A 25,779-nucleotide genomic window follows, 5' to 3' on the forward strand; every position below is an offset into this window, starting at 1 on the left:
GTTCTTATTATTGTTTGTCAGCTTTTTCTCAAAGTGTGCACCAGCTGATTTGACTGAAACAATTGTGTGTGATTGTGTCACAGATGATGGTAATGGTCCAATCCTGGTGAGTCCTGTTCATCCTGTGACTGAGGGAGCTTCTGTTAGTCTGACCTGCAGTTTGAGAACACAAAAAATACTTTCCAATGTGTTTTTCTATCACAATGACAAACTTATTCAAAATGATCCCCGAGGGGAGCTGAAGATCTCTGCAGTGTCAAAGTCTGATGAAGGTTTCTACAAGTGTCAGTACTCAGGAAGAGAGTCAGCACAGAGCTGGATGTCAGTTAAAGGTGAGCAGGATCAAAACATTTGATGGAGTTTTCTAAACACGTCTGATGACTGAGAATGAACATTAGATTGTCTGATTTAAGTCTCGCAGTCACCTGGCTCCATTTCATAAAAGTATTTATTTATATAATTATAATTTATCAATAATTAATTATTGTTTATTGTAACTGTGTCAGGAGCTGACAGCTCTTCATCTCCTGTGTGGTTGATTGTTGGACTGGTTCGTGGAGTCGCTCTCATTATTATTCTCCTGCTCTTGTTGTATCGCTGCAGAATGACCAACAGTGAGACATTTTCCTTTACTTACTACAAACTCTTTATCATTCAAAGACACAAATGCATCATGAGGTTCAAATGTCTTTTTTCCCCTACATTTTTAATAAGGTACTGCTAATGAGCAGACGCTCAATCAGGATGGTCAGCAGCAACCATCCTCCTCTCTTCTTCATGGTTAGTTTTTCACGTAGTTTCAAATATTGTGACGCTATTTGCAACAAGACTGTACTTATTACACCGTCTGCAGCTTTTAATATAAATGTTATTTGCAAGAATATTTGTGTTTAAATTAGTATCACAGACATGAGGTGACTGATTTTCTCTGACCTGCAGGTGTTCGTTCTCTCTATGAGGCAGTCAGAAGATGTGGAAACACTGAAAATGGTAAAGTATACAAGCTGGATGATTATACAATAGCTGTGTTTAACATGAAAGTGATTAAAATTATTATTTCAGGTCCAGCAGAAGGGGATTACACCAATGTCACATCAGTGATTCAGCTCAAAGTCATTAACAAGAAAAGTGAGTGTACAAAATGTGAGATTTGAAATACAAATTGTATCCATCCATCCAATTTCTTCCGCTTATCCGTGGTCGGGTCGCGGGGACAGCAGCCCAAACAGAGAAGCCCAGACCTCCCTCTCTCCAGCCACCTTGTTCGGGCGAACACCAAGGTGTTCCGAGGCCAGCCGAGAGATATAATCTCTCCAGCGTGTCCTAGGCCTCCTCCCAGTGGGACATGCCCAGAAAACCTCACCCAGGAGGCATCCTTGTCAGATGCCCGAACCACCTGAACTGGCTCCCTTCAATGTGGAGGAGCATGTTCTGGGCCTCCTCCCAGTTGGACATGCCCGGAAAACCTCACCCAGGAGGCATCCTTGTCAGATGCCCAAACCACCTGAACTGGATCCTTTCGATGTGGAGGTGCAGTGGCGAGATACTTTAACTCCTCCACTAGGGGCAGGAACTCGTCCCCGACCTGGAGTGGGCACTCCACCCTTTTCTGGCTGAGGACCATGGCCTCAGATTTGGAGGTGCTGATTGTCATTCCCACCGCTTCACACTCGGCTGTGAACCGTTCCAAGGCGAGCTGGAGGCCATCACACGAAGAAGCCAACAAAACCACATCATCTGCAAAAATCAGAGATGAGATCCTGAGACCACCCAAGTTAAAGCCTTCTGCCACTTGGCTACGCCTAGAAATTCTATCTATAAAAATTATGAACAGAATCGGTGACAAAGGGCAGCCCTGGCGGTGCCCATCACCCACCAGGAACGAGTCCACCTTATTGCCGGCTATGCGGACCAAGCTCTTGCAACGGTTGTATAAGGACTGAATGGCCCATAGCAATGGGCCAGACACCCCATACTCCCGGAGCACCCCCCACAGGACCCCCTGAAGGGCACGGTTGAATGCTTTCTCCAAGTCCACAAAACACATGTAGACTGGTTGGGGAAACTCCCATGCACCTTCAAGTATCCTTGAGGGCAACATTGTAGAGGCATGTCTACCAAGACAGCCCTACAACATCCAGAGCCTTCAGGAACTCGGGGCAGACCTTGTCCACCCCGGAGGCTCTGCCACCAAGCAGTTGTTTAACTGCCTCAGTGACCTCGCCCCCAGAGATTGGCAGGTCATCCCCTTTGCCCCCAGACTGTGCTTCCGCCTCAGAGGACGTGCCAGTGGGATTGAGGAGGTCCTCGAAGTATTCCTTCCACCACCTGACAATTTTTTTTAGTCGAAGTCAGCAGCACTCCACCTGCACTATACACAGTGCAGGTAGAGGACCGCCTCCTGAGTCGCCTGACGGTTTGCCAGAATCTCTTCGAGGCAGTCCAAAAGTCTTTTTCCATGGCCTCTCCGAACTCCTCCCACACCCAAGTTTTTGCTTCAGCCACTGCCCGCACCGTGTTCCGCTTGGCCTGTCGGTACCTATCAGCTGCCTCCGGCAATGCAGCAGCTTCGGCAATAGAGGTGCTGAACGTGGTCCATTTGGACTCAATGTCCCCAGTCTCCCTCGGAATGCTGTTGAATCTCTGCCGGAGGTGTAAGTTGAAGATCTCGCGGACCGGGGCCTCTGCTAGACGTTCCCAGCACACCCTCACTGTACGTTTGGGCACGCCAGGTTTGTCCAGCGTCCTCCCCTGCCACCTGATCCAACTCACCACTAGGTGGTTATGACAGCTCAGCCCCTCTCTTTACCTAAGTAAACATATGGTCTCAGGTCTGGTGATACAATTACAAAATCAATCATCGACCTGTGGCCTAGAGAGTCCTGGTGCCACGTGCACTTATGTTCGAACATGGTGTTCGTTATAACCAAACTGTGGTTTGCACAGAAGTCCAATAACAAAACACCGCTCGGGTTCAGATGCGGGAGGCTGTTCCTCCCAGTTACGCCCCTCCAGGTCTCACTGTCATTGCCCACATGAGCATTGAAGTCTCCCAGTAGGACAACAGGCTGGGTACTCTGAACCGCCACTCGGCGCATAAGCACAGATGACGGTCAGGACCTGTTCCCTGACCCTAAGGCGCAGGGAACAAACCCTCTTGTCCACTGGGAGAAACCCCAACATACCAGCAGCAATCTGTGGGGATACCAAGATACCCACCCAAGCCTGCCGCCTCTCGCCAGGGGCAACTCCAGACTGAGACAGAGTCCAGCCCCTCTCCAGGAGGCTTGTTCCAGTGCCCAAGCCATGCGTTGAGGTAAGCCCGACTTTATCTAGCCGATACCTCTCAATCTCATGCACTAACTCAGGCTCCTTCCCCACCAGAGAGGTGACATTCCATGTCCTAATTGCCACTCTTCGTAGCCGGGGATCGGTCCGCCACGACCTCCGCTCATGATCGCCGCCCGGCTCACATTGCACCCGACCCCTACTGTGCCCCCTGTAGGTAGTTGGTCTGTGGGAAGATGGGCCCTTGTCCCTTTTTCGGGCTGTGCCCGGCCGGGTCACCAGATGCTTGCCCTCGTGCACCCTCCCCGGGCCTGGCTCGAGGGCGGGACCCCGGTAGCCCTATACCGGGCAGGGTAAACTGTTCCCACAACGGTCTGCAAAATATACATTGGCAATTATTCTCACTGATAATAAAGGCATTTGTGGACAAAACAGATGGTGTTTGTTTTGAAATGCTTTCATTTGATCACCTCAACAGGGCAACGTGGTGACCCAGAGGAGACCTCTTACTACAATATGTCAATACAAGTTCAGCCTCAGCTCTAAAATCTTAACAGCAGCTCTTTAGCTGTTTTTCTTTTCTTTTTTTCCTCTTTAAAGTCTCTTAAAAACTCAAAGTCACTTTGAGTGAAAAGGAGAATATTTTGAATTCAAAGCAATGATCCTGATAGCCTGAGTTTATATTTCCTTCAGAAAGGATCGCGCAGTGTGTTTTGCTTGTTTCACTACCATTATATAATAATTTTAATGGAATTTAATGTACTGTAGATCTGTTTTTATGTTTTTAACCATTTTACTTGATGTTTAATATATATAAATTCTTTCTGTAAAGCACTTTGTAACTCTGTTAATAAAAGTGTGATATAAATAAAGTGTGTTGTTGTGTGTCAGACTGAGAGTACATGTTTCAGCTGTTCAGTGTTGCGCATGAATCCACTGAAAAAGCATCATTTAAAGGCACTCATGTCATTTAAAACAGCTTACAACCCTCCAAAATGAACTAAAGCGATCGACATAATGGGAAGTGACAACTGCTCTGACGTTATGCTAAGCAGCTTTTTTACTGGGGAGGTCCAGTCTGTACTTTTGTGTAATGCTGATTTGTGCATAGTGAGTCAATATGCACCCCTGTAGGCTTCCTTGGCCTATTTATCCCTTTTCAGCTGGGGTTCCAAGCTATCTGAGCAGGTACTTAAAATGTGATGTCCTCAGATTACATGCCACCGATTGGCTATTCAGTGGCATCACTGGATGAGTGATGAAAGCGTTTCATTCACAAAAATCAAAAGCACCATTTCTGAAACCTGGCAAAGAGGGAAATTATGACAAAAAAAACAGCACTGTGGCCCCCGAGTCTGACAAAACACTACAGACAGAGCAGCAGCTATATCCTTGCCTTGACATCAACCTTTGTTGTAGCATTCATGTCACATACTAATTACATCATGGGATGCTATGATGCATTAGTATGACAAAGGCTATGCACATTCGGTAGTACCTGATTGTAATGAAAAACTGGACAGTCCAAGCTGTGGAGATTTGATCCGAGTAGGTACTAAAGGAACAGGGGCTTTTGATGCCACTCCTAAGGTTGGCTTTGACAGTGCTGTACAGAGACCTGTCCTTCAGCCTTAAGGCTGAGTTTTGTACACTATGAGAGCGCTGAATTAATGAGCTCATTTAAAAAAAAAAAAAAAATGCATCACTGTTTTTCTTTAGTACCTCAACCTACCCCTTTAAAAATGTGTGTGTCATGTGTGTTGGATACAGTTAAGCAAATGTTGTGCAGGATCTTTGCTGTTTCAGAAAAAGACACAAGTGTTGGCTGTTTTTAAACTTTCCCTCAGCCTCTTCTCATGAGTGAAGTGCTCATTTCATCTGATGTCATCAAATCTTTCGTCCTCTTTACCCACATTCTTTGTGTGTCTGATGCACCTATCTGATGAAGTCTACATATAAATTAATAAATAAATGCAAATAAAACCAATTTAGAGGTAAAACTGATTGGTGGGGAATGATCGGTAGTAGGTCGCTTTACTAAAAAGATTCACGCTAAAAATTATTTTTTTTAATCTGTTGCGCTTCACAGGAGGCTATTTTAGAAAAATATAGACCTGCAAAGAAATACAGTGATTATGTTTTATTCAAGTAATAGTAAAATATCAAAGTACAAAGATGACAATACAGAATAATATCTTTGTTCTTCTGGTTGTGTTCATCATCTATTCTCCAGCAGGCTCATTTTTATCACTGAGAGATCTCATGATTTCTAACTGGGCCACGTAGAAAAGAGGAAATGTAGCCTGTGGTTTGAAAAGCTTATTTGTCATGCTGAAAATAAGCTTCCTTTAAGAGCCTCTGCATGGAAATGCTATAAATGTTCAAGCATGTTTGACAGATAAAACATTAAATCATTTATGTTTTATTGATATTAATGCATTTGTTTGTCTGCGTGTTACAGAAATGTTTTTTTTGCCTGTGATGATAATGTCAATTTGTAGAGTCCAACCAGCTGGTCAAAGGCTGTGCCAGTGTAGCTCAGCTAGCATTATGGCAGGGCAGTGATGGCCTTCAAGACAGTGAACTCTCATTTTGAATTTGTATTTGAAAGGAAAAAAACTACATCGTGGTTGTTTTTTTGGTGGAAGAGATGTAACCAACGTCACAATGATGTAGCATAAACATAATTTAAGGTAGAAGTACATTAATATGATAATGTAATGAATCTGTAAGTCACACCTGAGTTTGCACCTAAGTTGGTTTAATAATAAAAACTAATCAGTGAAACTAATCAGTGAAAACAACAGCAGATAGTGATTAGAGCACTAGGGCTTATCTGTACCATCTCAGCACTTTAAAATAACAATGATCTCATATGTTTTTCTTTCATCAGCCTTCAGAACTAAAACGAGGAAGAACAATTGAAGCTACATGTGTGATGCCTGGCAGTTTAGCCCTGATAGCTGATAGAATGGACAGATTTTCCAGTGTTGGGTTGACTTTGGGACCTGAAGTGGAGTTTGGACCCAGAAACGGTAAATAACGTTAGACTTAAAGACCAGATAAGGACAATGAAAGATGTAAAGTATAGAACCAAAGGTGTAATGTCTGGTGAGGCATTGAGGCCACCTAACCTAAATTCTGCAGGCCCCGTCAAACTGACTATTAAAGGCTTCCTCCTCTACATTATTTTAACATATTCCTATTCATTCATACCATTTATATGCTCAAAATATGTATTTATACTGAAATATGTGTGCGCTATATACCAATCAGCTGTGTAAATAACACTGAATAACTATTCATCATGGCACCTCCTGGTGGGTGGAATATATTAGAGAAGAAAACTTGACTTGGCCTCCAAATTCCAGGTTACAGGACTTAAAGGATCTGTTGATTACATCTTGTTTTCAGAAACCACAGCACACCTTCAGAGGTCCAGTGGAGTTTATGCCTTGATATATTAGGGCTGTTTTGGCTGCAAAAGAGGGACCAACCCAATATTAGGCAAGTGGTCATAATGGTGCCCGATGCCCACATAATGTTGTGTAGGCCGCAACATTAAATTTAACATGAAATTTTAATAATCTCTTTCATATTTGAGTTTGTGAAACATACAGGTCTTTACCTTCAGTTCAACTGCACAGTGAGTCATTTCCTTTTTCTGGGGCCAGACTTAAAACTATAACCACACCACAGGGTGAGAACATTCACAGATCTATTCTGAGGTCAGAGGAGCCTTTTAATTATAGAACTGCATGGGAATATTTGAGCTGTGACTCAAATAAAATGCATAAACATGTTTTTATGCAGACTGAAAGAAGAATTTCAACCTAATTCCTCTGATAAACAATCCAAAGGAAAAACAAATTAATTAAAAAGTGTTTAAAGAGAATACAGACTCCAAAGGAGAAAATCAGATGCCTATGAGCTCTGATAAGTTAGAAAAGCTTTACCACTGAAATAGAGACGAGAAGATCTGTGAAGAACTAAAACTTATTTGAAGTACACCTGCAGGATCAATCAGTCATTACTGATTCAGTCATTCTGAATGATTTGTTTAAAAGAAAATATTACATTTTAAATACCATATATGACTTTAAAGTTGTATTGCATTTGTTACATTTGGCTCTTTTTTAATTATTTAAAAATTTATTTTTCAACTAATTTACAAATTAATGGTTTTTCGGAGGGGGGCAACAAGGTAAATGTTTGCAGTGGACAGGAAATGTGAACACGCCAAGCAGCGGCTGTGGTCAAAGCTACAGGAGCTGTTTGAGGTTGGTGCAAAAGGAAGGAAGCACAGAGAGGTGATAGAAGGAGGAGCTGAATATAAACTCTGGTCTTACCTACATTAAGTGCAGCTTCTCTTTATCAATGCAAAGTCGAAACCTTTGAGATTAGATGCAGATCAGCGTGCAGGGCTGGACGTGAGGATGGGGCACTCTTTGCTCTGTTTGCTGGGGTTATTCTGTGAGTACAATACACACCTTTACTGTTTGAATGGCAGCGATGAAGGAAAATGTTTCTCATTGGTGACAATTACATTTTATCTATATACAGTGTATTCTTAAATCGTCAAATTAGCTAGCCTCTGCTTAGGTTGCTGCCCCAATGGTTCAGCCCTGTGGAAGATGGATGGATCAAACAATGTTTTATTTTGTTAATTTCTGAAGTGATCTGGTTCAAAGGTTTCTGCAATTTACAACCGGGTACAAGATATGTGTGTCATCAGCAAATAAAACAAATGTTCAAAAAAAAAAAAGAAGTGTACCAATCCAATGTATTTATGTGTACTAATATTTCGTGGTTAATTGTGTGAAATGCTTTTTTCAGATCCAGTAAGATTTCTTGCTGTGCCTGGAATTTATAACTTCTTCTGTGAGATCAAAGATTGTTTTGCACCTTCTGATTGTCAGTTGTCTAATATCTGATGTCATTTAATTCATTGTTTTAGTGCTCAGCACAATCCTCCATGGAAATGCTGCAGGTGAGAAATTTTCTTCTTACCAATTATACCATATGTGTTGCTCTTTACTTGTATTTACCAAAAGGAGAGTATATTTCTCCTGCTCCCTGTTCAATAATTTAATAATAATTCAATAATCAGTTATTATTAATCTCTGTCCCTGTACACATAGATGACAAATGAAAGATTAAAGGAAACACCAATATGAAATATGCTGCTCTGAGCTCAGCATAGAGTTTGTTACCTCCATACCCCTTTGATTAGAAGCTGTGTAACACGTCACTCCAAAGTCTCTGTAGAGCTTCAGTGTGTTGAATTGAATGATTCACATTATTTAAGTTTGCATCAAACATTCAGAGCAGCAATTTTATACTTTTGATCTTTGACTTACAGGAGAGAAAGTGAAGGCTACTGTGACAGCAAACACCGAAATCATGCCAGCAGGGGGCAGTGTGACACTGACCTGCGATGTGAACCACTTTGCTGACTTAGAATATGACTGGTTCAGACAAACCTCTAAAAACTCTAAGAAGACCGCAGTAGCTGGCGAATCAGACAGAGTACTTGTGACCTCTGAAGCCGGCTTCTACACCTGCAGAGGACGTGTTAAAGACAGTGACCCGGTCATTATTCATGAAACTGGTGAGGAAATTCATTTTGAAACAATAGTAAATGTGAAAAAAGTAAATGACGTGATCTTTTCTCCATAATGACGAATTATTTTATTTACTCATATACAATTTAATGCTGTACAGAAAATAAAACATCAAACTTCTTCATCCCGTCATGCGTAAATGCACACACACACACACACACACACACACACACACACACACACACACACACACACACACACACACACACACACACACCAGTGGCACCACTACCAAAATAAAACAGGAAGTGATAATTAATCACTAAACAGTGAAACAGACACGAAATTGACACAGGAGGGTGAGACAGGAAACACAATGGGAGGGAACAAATTAAACTCCAAAACTAAAGTGTAAAAAAGAACTAAAAGTTCCAAAAATGCTCAAGAAAGAATGAAGAATAATAAACAAAACTAGAAACACGAACAAACAAAGAATTCAACCTGAAAAAGATCAGAAAGAAGTCAGACCTGGGAAACATTAAAACTTGTAAATAGCATTTTTCTTTTATAGTAACAATCAGCCTGCAGGGAGCTACGACTGATTTAACTTGCTTTTCAAAATATTTTACTTACTCGGGTCAAACAGTTGAAGCTCTAAATAAATCTAAATAAATCCTGAAATTAATATTTAAGTTGTGTTTTAAAGATTATTGCATAAAGTGACATGTCTGTGAATCAGCTGTTTCAGTCACTTTACTTTCATGTTATAAACAGTAAAATTTGTAGGCTGTCTCCTAACTGGATATTCTTCTGTGAACAGTTCCCAGTAAGCCCACTGTGACCCTGCAGCCATCCTGGACTCAGATATACAGCGGTGAGACAGTCACTGTCAGATGTGAGATTCAGGGAGGTGAAGGAGCTCAGTGGACGTATGAATGGAGAGCAGCCAAGTTAAACACACCTCCAACATCCAATGAATACAGAATCATCAGCGCTACTGAGTCTGACAGTGGAGGATACAGCTGCCGGGGCAGAAGGGACTATTTCTTCTCAGAGTGGAGTGATATCATCACACTGACTGTGTTAAGTAAGTTGGACCTTCATCTATATTATCAGTTTTAGCTAAATAAGTGAAAATACTTCAAAAGTTTAGCCCTCCTTTGTGATGCTCAGTAAAAATGTCAAAAGAACTGAAAATTATTAAAATAAATGAAAATAATGAAATTATAATAATAATAAAATATATAATTGCTTGTTATACAGTCATTGAAATGGAAAATAGAGCAGATTACATTTCAGTCATTTACTTTTGTTCTTTTTCTAAACTGAACTGCAGATAAACCAAAGGCCAAACTGAGAGCTGATAACACAGCTGTTCCAGTAGGGGGCAGTGTGACCCTGACCTGCTCTGTGAGCCCATCATCATCATCTGGATGGAAATACTACTGGTACAAAGATGATTCTGGTGAACCTCTGAGTCCACAGGATGGAGTTTTTCTATCAAATGACCAAATCAGAGTCTCACAGGGAGGACTCTACTGGTGCACAGGAGGAAGAGAAGCTTACTACCGGTACACAGAGTGGAGCCAGTTCGTCAGGATTGACACAACTGGTGAGTTTAAATGTAACTTCCCACAAAGCACTACATCTAACGGTAACTGAACCTTTTGTCATTCATGTGTTTTTATTGTACTTTCTTGAACATTAACAGTGTCAATCAGACCTGTTGTGACTCTGTATCCAAACTGGTCTGAGATATACAGAGGAGAGACGATCACTGTCAGATGTGAGATCCATGGAGGAGACACTGAGTGGGATTATGAGTGGGAAACAAACAGCAGGATAAAAGCTCCAAATCAAAATGAATACAGGATTAGATCTGCTTCATCATCCAACAGTGGAAACTATTGCTGTAAGGGCAGAATGAAAAGTTCACAGCATGAAACAACAGAGTGGAGTGATTCAGTCACACTGACAGTTTCAAGTAAGTTGAAGATCTTTCATTCATATTATCTGTTTTATTAAATCCTCAGAGGTTTCAGGTTTTAGTCAAAGAGTCTGATGTCACAACCAACACACACATTATGTTTTTCACCTAATGACTTTAATGAACTGCAGACTACAATATAGCCTCATTTTATTGGATGCTGGCCTATTCATTTTAATTTTTTATGTATTTATTTTTCCAGTTGGCAAATAGTCTGTATTCATTATTTGCAGGATAATTGTTTCATATTTGATTCTAGTAACTATATTATCTAGTGATTTTTTTCATTACTGTAACATTTTTCTTCTTTAATCAAGTAACAATCTGTTTAACTTTTTCCTGTAACATCAGCAGCAAGTAAACCCAGAGCCACACTGACAGCACAAAGTTCAATCATACCAGCAGGGGGCAGTGTGACACTGAGCTGCTCTGTGGAGGGCTCTGCTGGCTGGAAGTTTGACTGGTTCAGACGTGATTCAGTCTCTTCTAAAGCTCAGCTCATGAGAGGAAATGAAGCAAACAGAGTTATTAGTGTCTCACAAGGAGGTCTGTACCACTGCAGAGGAGGGAGAGGAGATCCAGTTTACTACACAGAGGACAGCAGTGACGTCACAGTTACAGAAACTCGTGAGTTTAATTATTTTATTTCTGCCAAACTGAGACAGATCAAGTTATGTGATCTGTGCTGTTCTTCGGTTTGTTTTCTTACATGGAGAGGTGGAAATGAGAAAATAGAAGAACTTTAGTTTCATTGTGACAAAGTGTGCACTCTGAAAGAGCCCATCTGGTTATCAGAGAAAAAAATCATTACAAGCCTTTCATCAATTTATTGGATCTTTACAAAAAAAACATTTTACTATCAACTATAAAAAATACATTAGCAACAGGATATTTATATGCCAGTGGCTGCAGGCTTTCTTTGTGTTTTTTCTAGATTGAAGACAAAAAACTTTAACAATCAAAAGTTTTATATTTGTTTTTTTTTACCACACTGATTTTGACGTCTTTGTGAAATGGATATCAATACAACTCAGGAATATCAATAAGAGATGATAACTGTACAAGTAAATACTTGTACGTTTTACTAAAAATGTTGTGTTACAGTTTGAAAGCTATGAAATGTTATGACTTTGTTTTGTTGTTCAGTCTTTAAACTGTTTGTGTGTGAATCCGCTATTTTTTTCTCACTTTACTTCATGTTTTAAACAGCAGAATTTTTTGTTTCTATTTGTCTCTAACTGGATATTTTTCTGTGAACAGTTCCCAGTAAGCCCACTGTGACCCTGCAGCCATCCTGGACTCAGATATACAGCGGTGAGACAGTCTCTGTCAGATGTGAGATTCAGGGAGGTGAAGGAGCTCAGTGGACGTATGAATGGAGAGCAGCCAAGTTAAACACACCTCCAACATCCAATGAATACAGAATCATCAGAGCTACTGAGTCTGACAGTGGAGGATACAGCTGCCGGGGCAGAAGGGACTATTTCTTCTCAGAGTGGAGTGATATCATCACACTGACTGTATCATGTAAGATCTTTCATCCAGAGTATCTAAATAAGGAAAAAGCACTTCTTCTTTCTTACAGCTTTATAACTGTCTTTCATGTTGGTCAGTAAAATGTTTAGTTTTTATTCCAACAACAAAAACCTGAACAGCAGCTTTTTATTCACAGTGAAGAGAACAAAACATATGAGAGTAACTTCTCTGCTGTGCAGCTCTAATACATGAAAGATGAAATGCAGAACAAATGCTGGATCTGTCTCAGCTGCTCCACCACATCCACTAAGAAACATTAAATCCACTGATTGTTCCTCATGTGTGTTTTTAACTTAGAAATGCAGCAAATTAAATATGAAAGATTAGTGTTGTGTTTGTGTGATAGTTGTACAGTTTGTTGCAGCTTCACCATTAAAGTTATGTGATATTTATTATTTCCATATTTCCACCAAATTATTTAAACTGGTTTGATTCAGTCATTGACTTTTGTTCTTTTTCTAAACTGAACTGCAGATAAACCAAAGGCCAAACTGAGAGCTGATAACACAACTGTTCCAGTAGGGGGCAGTGTGACCCTGACCTGCTCTGTGAACCCATCATCATCATCTGGATGGAAATACTACTGGTACAGAGATGAGAAATCCTCTGAAGCCCTGACCACACAAGATGCAGTTTTCCAGTCAAATGGACAAATCAGTGTCTCACAGGAAGGACTCTACAGGTGCAGAGGAGGAAGAGGAAACCCAGTTTACTACACAGAGGACAGCCAGTCAGTCAGGATTGGGAAAACTGGTCAGTTTAACATGAAGTCAGATAAATTCCTGATTAAGGAGGAAGATGAAGAACAAAAGGCATTAACATTTTTGACATTCATGTGTTTTTATTGTACTTTCTTGAACAGTAACAGCCTCAAACAGGCCTGTTGTGACTCTGTATCCAAACTGGTCTGAGATATACAGAGGAGAGACGATCACTGTCAGATGTGAGATCCATGGAGGAGACACTGAGTGGGATTATGAGTGGGAAACAAACAGCAGGATAAAAGCTCCAAATCAAAATGAATACAGGATTAGATCTGCTTCATCATCCAACAGTGGAAACTATCGCTGTAAGGGCAGAATGAAAAGTTCACAGCATGAAACAACAGAGTGGAGTGATTCAGTCACACTGACAGTTTCTGACAGTAAGTAGAGTCATAGTTCATTTAACCTGGAAATAGAAACAGTTTGTAAAAATGTGTTTTTATTAGTACATGTTGAGATATTTGACATGTTTAGATAGTCTCACTCTTAAAGTTCATCATAAATATTTGTGAGTCAACATTTTAGTGACATTGAATTCAGAGTTAAGAGACGAAACATTGAGAGAAAATCTTTGTTGAACAGATAAACCCTGTCCTGTCCTCACTGTGTCTCCATCATGGCTGAGTCCTGGAGCCTCAGTAACTCTGAACTGTGAGGTTGAACATCCGTCTGCAGGATGGAGCTTCTACTGGTATAAAGCTGTTCCTGATCTATCAGAGAAATCCTCCAGTTATGAGCTGCTACCTGATGGCAGTGGGACTGCACAGGACTCCTACATCATTCATGGACAGACACACACAGCAGGATATGTGTGCAGAGCTGGAAGAGGAGACCCAGAGTATCACACTGATCACAGTCAACCAAAGTTTGTCTGGTCTGCAGGTCAGCTTGATTCTGTCTCTCCTTTCAATGAAGATATTTTGTGTTGTAACCTTTATTCAAGAAGTGTTCAATAAGATTGACCTCATTAAAATCATTTTGATATTTTGAATTGTAACATCTGTGAGCTTTGTCTGTTCACTGCATGTCGTTTCCAGATGTTCATTCAGCAGCGTCTCTCACAGTGAGTCCTGACAGAGTGCAACACTTCACCTCTGACTCTGTCTCACTGACCTGTGAGGGAAACTTCACTGAGTGGAGAGTGATGACTGTTCCACAGAGCGATCCTTTATATTATTATAACTGTGAGAGAATGACTGGATCCACATGTAACATCCACACATCAAAGTCAGATACTGGAGTGTACTGGTGTGAGTCTGGATCAGGAGAGTTCAGCAGTGCAGTCAACATCACTGTACAGAGTATGTTATTATACATTTACTTCTTGGATCTGAATGATTTAGACATCAAATGAACTTTTGTCCCAGCTTTGCTGTATGTGGAGTAATTATGTGGTAAAACAAATATGACACATACCGTAGTTTTTAAATATCCAAGATCAGATCTTCATGATGAACATTTGTACAATCTGTTCTTATTATTGTTTGTCAGCTTTTTCTAAAAGTGTGCACCAGCTGATGTGACTGAAACAATTGTGTGTGATTGTGTCACAGATGATGGTAATGGTCCTATCCTGGTGAGTCCTGTTCATCCTGTGACTGAGGGAGCTTCTGTTAGTCTGAGCTGCAGTTTGAGAACACAAAAAATACTTTCCAATGTGTTTTTCTATCACAATGACAAACTTATTGAAAATGATCCCCGAGGGGAGCTGAAGATCTCTGCAGTGTCAAAGTCTGATGAAGGTTTCTACAAGTGTCAGTACTCAGGAAGAGAGTCAGCACAGAGCTGGATGTCAGTTAAAGGTGAGCAGGATCAAAACATCTGATGGAGTTTTCTAAACACGTCTGATGACTGAGAATGAACATTAGATTGTCTGATTTAAGTCTCGCAGTCACCTTGCTCCATTTCATAAAAGTATTTATTTATATAATTATAATTGATCAATAATTAATTATTGTTTATTGTAACTGTGTCAGGAGCTGACAGCTCTTCGTCTCCTGTGTGGTTGATTGTTGGACTGGTTTGTGGAGTCTCTCTCATTATTATTCTCCTGCTCTTGTTGTATCGCTGCAGAAGAACCAACAGTGAGACCTTTTCCTTTACTTACTACAAACTCTTTATCATTCAAAGACACAAATGCATCATGAGGTTCAAATGTCTTTTTTTTTTTTTTTACATTTTTAATAAAGGTGCTGCTAAACAGACGCTCAATCAGGATGGTCAGCAGCAACCGTCCTCTCTTCTTCATGGTTAGTTTTTCACGTAGTTTCAAATATTCTGATCCTATTTGCAACAAGACTGTACTTATTACATCTGCTGCAGCTTTTCATATAAATGTTATTTGCAAGAATATTTGTGTTTAAATTAGTATCACAGACATGAGGTGACTGATTTTCTCTGACCTGCAGGTGTTCGTTCTGTCTATGAGACAGTCAGAAGATGTGAAAACACTGAAAATGGTAAAGTATACACTTTCATTAATATAGAAACTGAATGATTATACATGAAAGTGATTAAAATTATTATTTCAGGTCCAGCAGAAGGTGATTACATCAATGTCACATCAGTGATTCAGCTCAGAGTCATTAACAAGACAAGTGAGTGCACAAAATGTGAGATTTGAAATGCAAAATATATATTGGTAATTATTCTCACTGATAATAAATGCATTTGTGGACATATGGTGGTGTTTGTTTTGAAATGCTTTCATTTGATCATGTCAACAAGGCAACGCAGAGCAGACCTCTGACTACAATAATGTCAATCCAATCCATTGAGGGGCGGCCATCTGCTGCGACCGGTTGGGGTGAGAGAAGGAAGACAGGATAAAAGACATGCTGTGGAAGAGAGACAGAGGTTAATAACAGATATGATTCAATGCAGAGAGGTCTGTTAATACATAGTGAGTGAGGAAGGTGACTGGAAAGGAAAAACTCAATGCATCATGGGAATCCCCCAGCAGCCTACATCTATTGCAGCATAACTAAGGGAGGATTCAGGGTCACCTGGTCCAGCCCTAACTATATGCTTTAGCAAAAAGGAAAGTTTTAAGCCTAATCTTAAAAGTAGAGATAGTGTCTGTCTCCTGAATCCAAACTGGAAGCTGGTTCCACAGAAGAGGGGCCTGAAAACTGAAGGCTCTGCCTCCCATTCTACTTTTAAATACTCTAGGAACAACAAGTAGGCCTGCAGAGCGAGAGCGAAGTGCTCTAATAGGGTGATATGGTACTACAAGGTCATTAAGATAAGATGGGGCCTGATTATTTAAGACCTTGTATGTGAGGAGCAGGATTTTGAATTCAATTCTGGATTTAACAGGGAGCCAATGAAGGGAAGTCAAAACAGTGTCTGTTTTACATCACTTCCACTTTCCCATGTTGTCAAGCTCAATGTGACATCACTGGTGTTGTCCAATCATCTTTCTGCCAGTCTGTTCAGGGCAATCAGCCTTCATTCCACAGTCTTTAAACCTCACTGCTCATGTGTTATTCTCCCTTACATTTGCCCTCGTGCAACCCAGCTCCATCTCCGCCTTACCCATGTTACTCAGGCTCCATCCAAGCCTCCATCTTCATCTCCGCCACCAGCATCTAGACTCCAGGAGGTCCTGTTCTGTTCTGCTGTGATGGGCCATCAGGGTCTAATCACCAATACAATACGTTTATTTCCTTAAAATGATGTCTCCTTATGGAAGTTTTAACAGCAGCTCTTTAGCTGTTTTTATTTTTTGTATTTAAAGTCACTTTGAGTGAAAAGGAGAAGATTTTGTATACAAAACAATGATTGTGACTCGACCTCTTAACATCTGTTTAAGTGTTTCTGCTTTTGTAAAACTATCAGTGAACTGAAGGCATTTTTTGGCCTTCCTCTCTTATTGCATACATACTAATAACATCCAGACTAAAAGGCTTTCTAGCGTGTACTGGGGTAGCACATTACTGCTAAACATCTAAAATATATTGTTGAAAATGGGGCTCTGCTAGTTTATTGTTGTTTTCAGTGTAATGTTTAAATACAAATAAACAGTATGGAAACAATTTCATTCAAACTTTGATGCAACTTTGTTTTTACACTTTGTGAAAGTTATTAATGACAGTTAAATGCAAAGCTTGTGTCAGTGTTTCTATTTTAAGTGTTTGTGAGTGATTCAGTATAATAACTCAACACTCTTACATTGTTAAAAAGAGAGAGAGAGAAAATTATTTTGCATCCAGCGACTTAGGGGCTTTCATTTTTTCAGATCAAGTTCAATTTTTCTGATGTTTCGGATGCTTTTAAACACATCTGACCAATTGCAATGTTGTCTAGTGGTGATGCAATCAAAATGTTCATTCTGCATGGTGGAACATTTGATTCTTGTCATGTCACAGAACGGCTCACCACTGGCTCTCTGAAATGATTTCTCTGCCGCCTCAGGCGTGGTCCCATCATGAACCCAAAATCTCAGTTTCGTCCTTTATTGGTTTAGTAAAATCAGGATCTGCTCGCTTCATGCTGACTGTTATCTTTTTTCTTTCTTCGTGCATATTTTTAGGATGAATTTTTCACAATAACGCAATGTATTCTGTGAAAATGAAGGACACAGGACTACAAGGCAGATGATAAAGAATTAGAACAGAGCTGCTACTTGTATTCCAAACCTACTTTAAACTTCACAAATAACTTGCATTTGATGTACACAGAGAATACTTCACTCACATCACCTGAGTAAATAAATAAACTGTCAGATAATGAAGAAGGAAAACCAGCTATTACACAACTCAGTCAAGCTAAACGATAGTTATTAGATCCATCATGCTGATTTTATGAAGAAATGCCAAAATTTATTAAATCATTAAAAAGAAAAAAAGAAAAAAACCTCACTGAGAACTGATCCGTTTTTTTTTTAATGTCGACCTGTCTTGACTCACTGTGCAGGGTAACCGATCAATGTTACAGTCCGAGCTGTAAAGACCATTTCTAATTATTTCATGCTTCAATGCATCACAGGAACTAAACCAAGTTAATTAAATATTGAAAAATATTTTGTAATAAAATTAACTGATATTTTTAATTACTTAATGAAAATTTAATTAACATTTTGAATGATGCATTTATTCATTAATGTTGGCACTCTTGACACTCCATACATTTAAGTAATGACTAACATGGAGTGAAATGCACATCATTTCCTCTCTTTATGCCACCTGAAGGGGGCCCCAAATAACATACATTTTTCTTAAGATAAATCTAAATCTTTGAGTAGGTGCAATTATTAAAATATAAAATTAAAGCATAAAGTAATATATGGACAGTATATACATATCTATATAAATTACATAACATATATCACAGTAAAAACACATGAAAACAATCTAAAATAACAAATCTACTTCACTGTTAGCTTTTGTAAATTCAAAGTATTAAGGCTTTGGTATCAAGATTTATCCAAGCAGTATTAAAAACGTTTTAGGACGCACAACACCTACGCATAACAGACATGCTTTGAGGTTTTTGGTGTGACTCAAAATCGAGTAGTTCAACACACTTACATAGCTTTTGCTGACTATGCAACCAATAGAATTGACAACTTCTTTTTAACAGCATTTCGTAACCACTCTGATCATACTCCTCCCATCGCTGTTTCCGAAAAAACAGTGAACGGTCATCAAAAGCAAAGAGCATATGAATTAAATCAAGTCTCTCGGCCCGCTTCGCGCTCAAGGAGGAGTATCACCAACTCATCATCGTGGTTAGCGAGACCACACACTTTAGAAACACATTTCTCAAGTTAGACACTATAGAAATGATCCCTGAAAGTATAGTCTTAACGAACAAGCGCCCCGACCCAGCTACTAATATGACGGCCCTGTCCATCTCTGTCACGGTGCTAACAGCAGTGTGTGCTGCTTATGTTTACTGGGTCACGTATCGTAGTTGTGACACCGAACGAGTACTGTTAACACCGAACAGTACTCGTCTGCGAGCTCTGAAGTGACATAAATAATTACTTTTGGAGTACCCACAATGCTCTCTGATGGTATGCCCCTCCTCTACGTCTGTCATTGGCTGCTGAGATGCCGCATGCCGCGTGTTAGCCTCGGATGCTAACAATAACAGAGGATTGATCCGCATATTTAGAGCCGTGGTTTGGAACAATCTGTTTAACACACACTAAGGCTGGATGCTGCCGATACATGTTGTAACACAGAAAGAGATAAAATGAGAAAAATATTTTTGTTAAAAACTTTTATGATAAAAACAATTTGTTAGCAAAGGTCACCTGTGCGCCTGTTTTTGTCTTCCGACTACAAACAGGACTGTAAACCTGTTCCTATCTTGACAAGTGTTTTGCATTTTCTTTTTTTTTGTGCCAGAACAACAGTAATTACAGATATGGAAATGTACTCTTCATAACAAAAGCTTCATTATCCTTTCAGAAAGTCTCTAGACTCTTTGGATCTGTCTGCATTCATTTTATATTAAGTGACACCGCCCTCTACTGGCTGTTTAGTGTAAAAGCAAACTATTTGACAGTAATCCTGGTTCTTGTCCACGTTTTTTAAATATAATATAAAACCATAAAAAAAAACAAATAATGGGTTTATGTTGCTCTGGACCGATCAATAAAGAGTTACAGTGCATTAATCCTATTTTTTTTATCATGTTGACCCGCCTCTTCCATATTATTTACGCTTACGTCATTCATCTGCGCCGCTCACATGTTCAGTAACTGGAGGCTGTGAGGCGACTCATCTCCCGGCTCAGGCATGTTCGCTGCTCTCTCTCTGTTGAACCTGCAGTGTTGCTGTTAATGTGTCGTTCTGTTTATGTTTATAGTTTGGTTTAAACAGCAACACAAACACGGAATTCCTGAAATGTCTCCACACACACACACACACACACACACACACACACAGACTCTGTTTCAAAGTCTGCAGCTACCTCAAGATGAACCACAGAACATGAGAAATGCGTGGACATTTAAAGAAGAGCGTCAAGTTTCTTTTGTGTGTGTTTGCAGGGCATGCCTGCTGGGATGGCTCATGCTAAACCGGAAACGAGTGAAGTGCAGCTGAATGGAACTTCAGAGCTCATGGATCTGCTTCACATCGACGTGGAGACAGATGCTGTGGACCCCAAGCCCGGGAGAGAAGACCTGCCCTGTTCTGTGAGTGCACAGTGATAATACTAATGATAGTGACTTTATTAGTGTAGCACATTTAAAGGGCTCACAGTGCGTCACAGTTTGGATGGAAGCACACATTAAGATCAGTCAGCATGGCCCATAATAAAAACACATAATCAAACATATGGTCTTACAGTTCCTGTATTCACACTTCCACACACACACTAGAGGAACAGAAACCCCCAAATAATGGGACAATGATTAAAGAAAAACAAACCTATAAAAATGAGTTTTCAGCAATCTTGTTAAAACAAACCACAGATTCTGCTGAACTGACGGCTGTTCCAGTGTTTAGGAGCTACAGCTTGAAAAGCGTGATCACCTCTGGTTTTAAAATGAGAGCAGGGAGCACATAGGAAGCACCGATCAGAGGATCAAGGTCTCAGCGGGTCTGCGGCTCGGCCACGCAGAGCTTTATATGCTATTATTAACATTTTGAAACAGTTGAGGCTTCCTTCATCATCTGAATTGCAGATATCACTAAATTACTTAATTTTTAAATTACACTTTTTTATCCAGGGGTGTGAAAACTGCTAAATAAAGGTTTGAGGTCAACATGATATGAGATGACCTGATGATCCTCTTTAATTTGTACACCCAGGTGTGGGACCACGTGCTTGTACGCTTAATTTGATGATGTACTGCAGATTAATGTCAGGATTAAAGACAATGACAACATTTATAAGTAAATCTGGTTTCCTGTAGTTTAAGTGGATTACTGGTCTGGTAGCGATGATGGTTTGGAGGCAGTGGCACTGACATAAAGAGACGTCAGAGGGACAACTCAGGTTGAGCATTTTAGAGGTGAAGTTAGAGACATGTGCAGAGCAGGAATGGTTGATGTATTGGACAAGGGATGTTGAAGATGAAGCTACCAGGCAGGAAGAAAAGAGGAGGACCTCAGAGAAGATTCAGGGATGTAGTGGAGGAGGACATGTAGAGGGTTGCTGTGACAGAGGAGGATGACAGGAACAGGGTGAGATTTCCAACAGTGCCTCTGATATCTTGACGCTCGAGAGGATTATTGCTGTGCTCACAGTTATTTGTCTGGTTAATGAACAGAGGAATGTCCTGAGGAAGCAGCGGCACTGGGAGAAGCAAGTGGCTGCGAAGAAGAGCAGGAGGAAGGAGGAGAAGCTGAGGAGGAAGATGAATCGTGAGCTGGAGTCCGGTAAAGAGAAAACAAAGAGAAGCTTAAGGAGGAACTGAAAGTCTCCAGCTGGTGACATCACAGCATCTGTCCCTTTCCTGTGTGTTCTTTGACATTCAGGTGCTAGCACAGAGCGTCAGTTTACCAAGCGGGTCATGAAGGCGATCACTAAAGAGCGTCTAGCTGAGGCTCGGTCCACGGGGCTCAAGCTCTGCGTCGACCTCAGTATGACAGACTGCATGTCTGATAAGGTCGGTGGACAATGAAAAACCTTACAACGTTTTCAGCTTACCAAAAAAACCTCCTTTCATTTAAGAAGGTGGTGTTTATTCACTGCAGCAGTGCACGTTTTGTTGTTTCAGGAGATAAGCCGACTGGCAGGCCAGCTGAGGCGGCTCTACGGGTCGAATAAGAAGGCGACTCGACCGTTTCACCTGTTTCTGACAGAGCTGAGAGAGGACAGCCGTCTCTACAGAGAGTGCGTGCGAATGAATGACGGCTTCCTCAACTACACGGTGATATATACAAGTTTGTTTTTACAGTTAAAAGGATTTTAAGTGAACAAACCCTTCAGCAAATCTTTAAAACAATTTGCATGTAAGCATTTATAGGACTGTAATTCACTCATTAAAGGACACTTTTGAGTTTAGGTTTCTCAAAATGTTTTAACCAAAATTGCCTCTGTGTTTTATGAGCAGGTGCTCATGTCTCCTGTGTTTGTTTTGTTCAGATGGATATAACAGACGGAAGCTGTCTGGACCTGTTTCCTCCAGCATCGGTTGTCTACCTCACTCCAGATGCTGAAGAAGGTGTGAAAAATAAATTAGATTAGATTTCATTTATGTCTTTGTTTTGCTCTTGAAATGCATCATTTGTCCAGCAGGTGGCGCCATTTGGCTGTCATGTTTGCTGCTGCTTGTCCTGCTCCTGTTTAGCATTTCATTAATATTATTTTCAAAATTAGTTTCTCGTTATGTGGAACTTTAATAAGATGAGATTAGTAGAAAACAGCATTAAAACACTAACAATAGATAAATAAAATATTTACAGAGAAACAAAAATATTGCACAAGATGTACACTCAGTGGCCGCTTTATTAGGCACACCTGTTCAACTGCTCTTTTACACAAATATCGAATCACCCAATCACATCGCTGTAACTCAGCGCATTTATTAATTCAGACATGGTGAAGACGACCTGCTGAAATGCAAACTGTTCATACAAGGCAGTGCAGTAATGGTGTAATAATGTGGGGAATATTTTCTTGGCACACTTTGAGCCCCTTAGTACAAACTGAGCATCATTTAATCACCACAGCCTGCCTGAGTACTGATGCCATCCACGTCCAACCCTTTATGACCACAGTGTGCCATCCTCTGATGGCCGCGTCCACAAAGTTCAAAACATCTCAACCTGGTTTCTTGAACACGAGTTTGCTGAACCTAAATGACCCGTGCAGTCCCCACATCTCAGTAGAGCATCTTTGGGATGTGGTGGAACAGGAGATTCAGATTGTTGATGTGCAGCAGACAAATCTGCAGCATCTGTGCGATGCTCTCATGTCAATATGGACCAAAACCTCTGAGTAATGTTATCAGCACCTTGTTGAATCTGTGCCATGAAGAATTAAAAGGAAAGAAAAGAGGGTTCGACCCAGTACTAGGAAGATGTACCTAATGCAGTGGCCAGTGAGCTCATGTACGTTATATAATTTGCTGACATTCATTAAGGTATTTTTTTTTTTCCTCCTTTGTTTTCAGCGTTGGAATCCGTGGATGCTGACAAGGTTTACGTCCTCGGTGGTCTGGTGGATGAAAGCATCCAGAAGGTATTTTTCAGTAAAACTGATCATAACACAGACATTGCACAGAGTAGGACTGTAAGTATTATATCCAGTAGGTTTATTTTCTCCTCTGCAGAAGTTGAGCCTGTCCAGAGCCGGAGAGCTGAGCGTCTGCACAGCGAGGCTGCCTATAGACGAGTACATGGTGAAAAAAGACAACGTGAAGAATTTCCACTCAAAGATCCTGGCTGTTAATCAAGGCAAGCAAATATTTTGTTTTGTCCAGAGGACACTGAAAGGTCTTTACCACCTGCTTTGGGTAATAAAGTTTTCCTGTGTCCGCAGTGTTTGACATCTTGTTGACTTTCTGCGACACCGGCAGCTGGATGGAAGCTCTGCAGACGTGGTTTCCTTCAGGGAAGGGTTACGTGGTTGCAGCAGGTGATTCGCCGCTTCCTCCTGCAACATAGACTCATCTTGTAGAATAAGGACTTCATTTAATTTCATATCAACTACTGAAACTCCTGTGAAAGGACATTGTTAGAGGAAGACTCTTCATGCTGGTGGTGGGAGCTGTGACTGGTTAAAGAGGACAGCACGCTGCTGTTCAGTCATTTTAACACTGACAGATGTTTATTAGCTTTAAAGTGACTGCAGGGACCACACACAAGAGCATTTTTGACTGTTTTACTGTTTTTCTAGAGTCTTCATATACTGCCTTTATTTGTTATTCTCCAACTTCAGCTTCTGTGAACGGCAGCATTATGAGTATAATTTATATGTATATAGAAAGATAATTACATTTCTTAAAATGGACCAAGAGTGAAGTGTTTTGCACTGAAAATCTTGCTTTATATGAATGTCTCTATAGACACTGTATTTTTTAAACTTCATGTGTATAAACAGAGTTAATACACACTTTCAATTTGCAGTTTTACAAAAAAGCATAAAAAATGGCCTGTATTTGTATAGCGCTTTACTAGTCCCTAAGGACGCCAAAGCGCTTTACACATTCAGTCATCCACCCATTCACACACATTGGTGATGGCAAGCTACATTGTAGCCACAGCCACCCTGGGGCGCACTGACACTGGCGCCACCGGGCCCTCTGACCACCACCAGTAGGCAACGGGTGAAGTGTCTTGCCCAAGGACACAATGGCCGAGACTGTCCGAGCCGGGGCTCGAACCGGCAACCTTCCGATTACAAGGCGAACGCCCAACTCTTGAGCCACGATCGCTAAAGCACATTATTATCAAACAGAACTTATGAAAAGAAAAAACGGTTTTAGTGGTTAAATAGGCCGGACTCCGTTCTAGCTAACATAGGATGAGTTAATTTAAAAAAAAATAAAAAATACAAATATTAAAAAACAAACACCCAAATTGTATATAATGCATATTTAAAATGGACCTCTGTTGCTAATCTCCAGCTCCAGGGTAGCTTTGCATGATTCACGGTTCAAAATATCCTGAATCACCTTATACTGGTCCTTGGTGCAGACTCTCAGTTAATCTATTCTTATAAAACAGACTTTCTTTGATTGGCTTCCCCTTGCAAGCAAACAAACAAACAGACAGGTTTTAACAGCTGGTCTGAGGCTAATGTGCTCACAGCACTATATTAGGGGTATCTCCTCTGTCTGCCTAAATAATAGATGCAGGAAGCGATAGATTTCAAAGATTTCAAAGCTACAAAGTGTAGCCTCAAAGAAGACAATCACTGCACAGGAATGCAGTGAGAGCTTACAGAGGAGATGCTTTTAAGCCAGGCTGGAGTGTGCTAAGGACAACGTGGAGAAAGATTAGGCGTCCTTTGGTCAGATGAGTAAAAGCTGGGACTCTCTGGCCACACTGCTTATGTTTGGAAGAAGTGAGAGGCATGCAACACAAAGAAGACCGTCTGCACAGTGAAGCACGATGGTGGAAGTGGGAATACTTCAGTGTGGCTGGAGCTGGGAATGTTGTTAATAATAATAATAATAATAATGAGTGCATTTATATAGCGCTTTTCAAGGCACCCAAAGCGCTTTACAATTCCACTGTTCATTAAGGAGGCAGGAATCGTGAAGAAAGAAGGATCTGACTTGAATCACATTCAAAATCTTTTTTTTTTAAATATCAGGTTTGAGGATGCAACAGTCGTCTCACATCTGAAGTTTTGCTTTTATATTATGTAAATGTTAATGTGTGTGGGTTTTGGTGCATCGCTCTTCTTGTGGATCAACACAATCCTTTACTTTAACTAAACTTTATTTGGTGCTAATGACCCCGATGGGTCAGATATACTGTACATAATAATGCATGTTTAGAGTTTTAATGCTTAAATGCTGTTCAGATGTTTCTTCTGAAAGTGAAGTTTTCTGAAATCTGATATTAAGAGTGCCAAACGGCTAAAACAGTGATGCATTCATGAAAAAGAGCTGATGTGGAAAGTTGAAGTTTTTCAGTGATAGTATGCTGACATGTTAAAAAAAATACCATAATAAACATATTTAAAATATTGATGTTTTATGTGGCCAAACATGAGTTGGCTGCTG

General features: G+C 40.4%; 3 protein-coding genes and 1 non-coding gene across 5 annotated transcripts; 3 read left to right on the plus strand and 1 right to left on the minus strand.

Moving 5' to 3' along the window:
• Window positions 1-100: 100 nt before the first annotated feature.
• Window positions 101-17,193, plus strand: LOC143416475 (uncharacterized). Of its 2 annotated transcripts, none has more exons than XM_076881704.1 (6): window positions 101-332; window positions 507-614; window positions 715-780; window positions 15,548-15,598; window positions 15,671-15,736; window positions 15,867-17,193. In XM_076881704.1, the coding sequence occupies exons 1-6, from the start codon at window positions 320-322 to the stop codon at window positions 15,914-15,916; spliced, it is 354 nt and encodes a 117-aa protein (XP_076737819.1). In that variant the 5' UTR covers window positions 101-319; the 3' UTR covers window positions 15,917-17,193. The 2 variants fall into 2 exon arrangements, with proteins under 2 accessions (XP_076737819.1, XP_076737818.1); XM_076881703.1 differs by lacking the exons at window positions 15,548-15,598; window positions 15,671-15,736; window positions 15,867-17,193 and adding exons at window positions 940-990; window positions 1,063-1,128; window positions 3,767-4,115.
• Window positions 8,692-13,527, plus strand: LOC143414083 (Fc receptor-like protein 5). Its single transcript, XM_076877744.1, has 5 exons — window positions 8,692-8,899; window positions 9,673-9,939; window positions 12,100-12,153; window positions 12,850-13,128; window positions 13,244-13,527. The coding sequence occupies exons 1-5, from the start codon at window positions 8,692-8,694 to the stop codon at window positions 13,525-13,527; spliced, it is 1,092 nt and encodes a 363-aa protein (XP_076733859.1).
• A 1,538-nt stretch (window positions 17,194-18,731) lies between the features above and the next one.
• Window positions 18,732-18,947, minus strand: LOC111501282 (small nucleolar RNA U3). The gene has a single exon (XR_002721455.1). It is a non-coding gene; the product is annotated as a small nucleolar RNA U3 (small nucleolar RNA).
• Window positions 18,948-19,834: 887 nt separating this feature from the next.
• trmt10b (tRNA methyltransferase 10B) lies at window positions 19,835-25,730 on the plus strand. Its single transcript, XM_004570702.3, has 9 exons — window positions 19,835-19,886; window positions 20,143-20,289; window positions 21,370-21,478; window positions 21,578-21,708; window positions 21,820-21,972; window positions 22,188-22,266; window positions 23,218-23,285; window positions 23,377-23,500; window positions 23,586-25,730. Exons 2-9 carry the CDS (start codon window positions 20,146-20,148, stop codon window positions 23,708-23,710), a joined length of 933 nt encoding a protein of 310 aa, XP_004570759.1. The 5' UTR covers window positions 19,835-19,886; window positions 20,143-20,145; the 3' UTR covers window positions 23,711-25,730.
• The last annotated feature ends 49 nt before the right edge of the window (window positions 25,731-25,779 follow it).

The sequence above is a fragment of the Maylandia zebra genome, linkage group LG3 (genome assembly GCF_041146795.1).
Source record: "Maylandia zebra isolate NMK-2024a linkage group LG3, Mzebra_GT3a, whole genome shotgun sequence".
Taxonomy (NCBI): Eukaryota; Metazoa; Chordata; class Actinopteri; order Cichliformes; family Cichlidae; genus Maylandia; species Maylandia zebra.

What these genes read in the sequence shown, in the direction of transcription:
- LOC143414083 (XM_076877744.1), top strand. Translation starts at nt 8,692, where the DNA reads ATGCCAGCAGGGGGCAGTGTGACACTGACCTGCGATGTGAACCACTTT. An exon ending in CATCACACTGACTGTGTTAA is followed by an intron (nt 9,940 to 12,099) that starts GTAAGTTGGACC and finishes TTCTGTGAACAG; the next exon opens with TTCCCAGTAAGCCCACTGTG. An exon ending in CTGGACTCAGATATACAGCG is followed by an intron (nt 12,154 to 12,849) that starts GTGAGACAGTCT and finishes ACTGAACTGCAG; the next exon opens with ATAAACCAAAGGCCAAACTG.
- trmt10b (XM_004570702.3), top strand. Translation starts at nt 20,146, where the DNA reads ATGCCTGCTGGGATGGCTCATGCTAAACCGGAAACGAGTGAAGTGCAG. An exon ending in CAGACTGCATGTCTGATAAG is followed by an intron (nt 21,709 to 21,819) that starts GTCGGTGGACAA and finishes TTGTTGTTTCAG; the next exon opens with GAGATAAGCCGACTGGCAGG. An exon ending in CACTCCAGATGCTGAAGAAG is followed by an intron (nt 22,267 to 23,217) that starts GTGTGAAAAATA and finishes CTTTGTTTTCAG; the next exon opens with CGTTGGAATCCGTGGATGCT.
- LOC143416475 (XM_076881703.1), top strand. An exon ending in ATGTGGAAACACTGAAAATG is followed by an intron (nt 991 to 1,062) that starts GTAAAGTATACA and finishes TTATTATTTCAG; the next exon opens with GTCCAGCAGAAGGGGATTAC. An exon ending in CAAAGTCATTAACAAGAAAA is followed by an intron (nt 1,129 to 3,766) that starts GTGAGTGTACAA and finishes TCACCTCAACAG; the next exon opens with GGCAACGTGGTGACCCAGAG.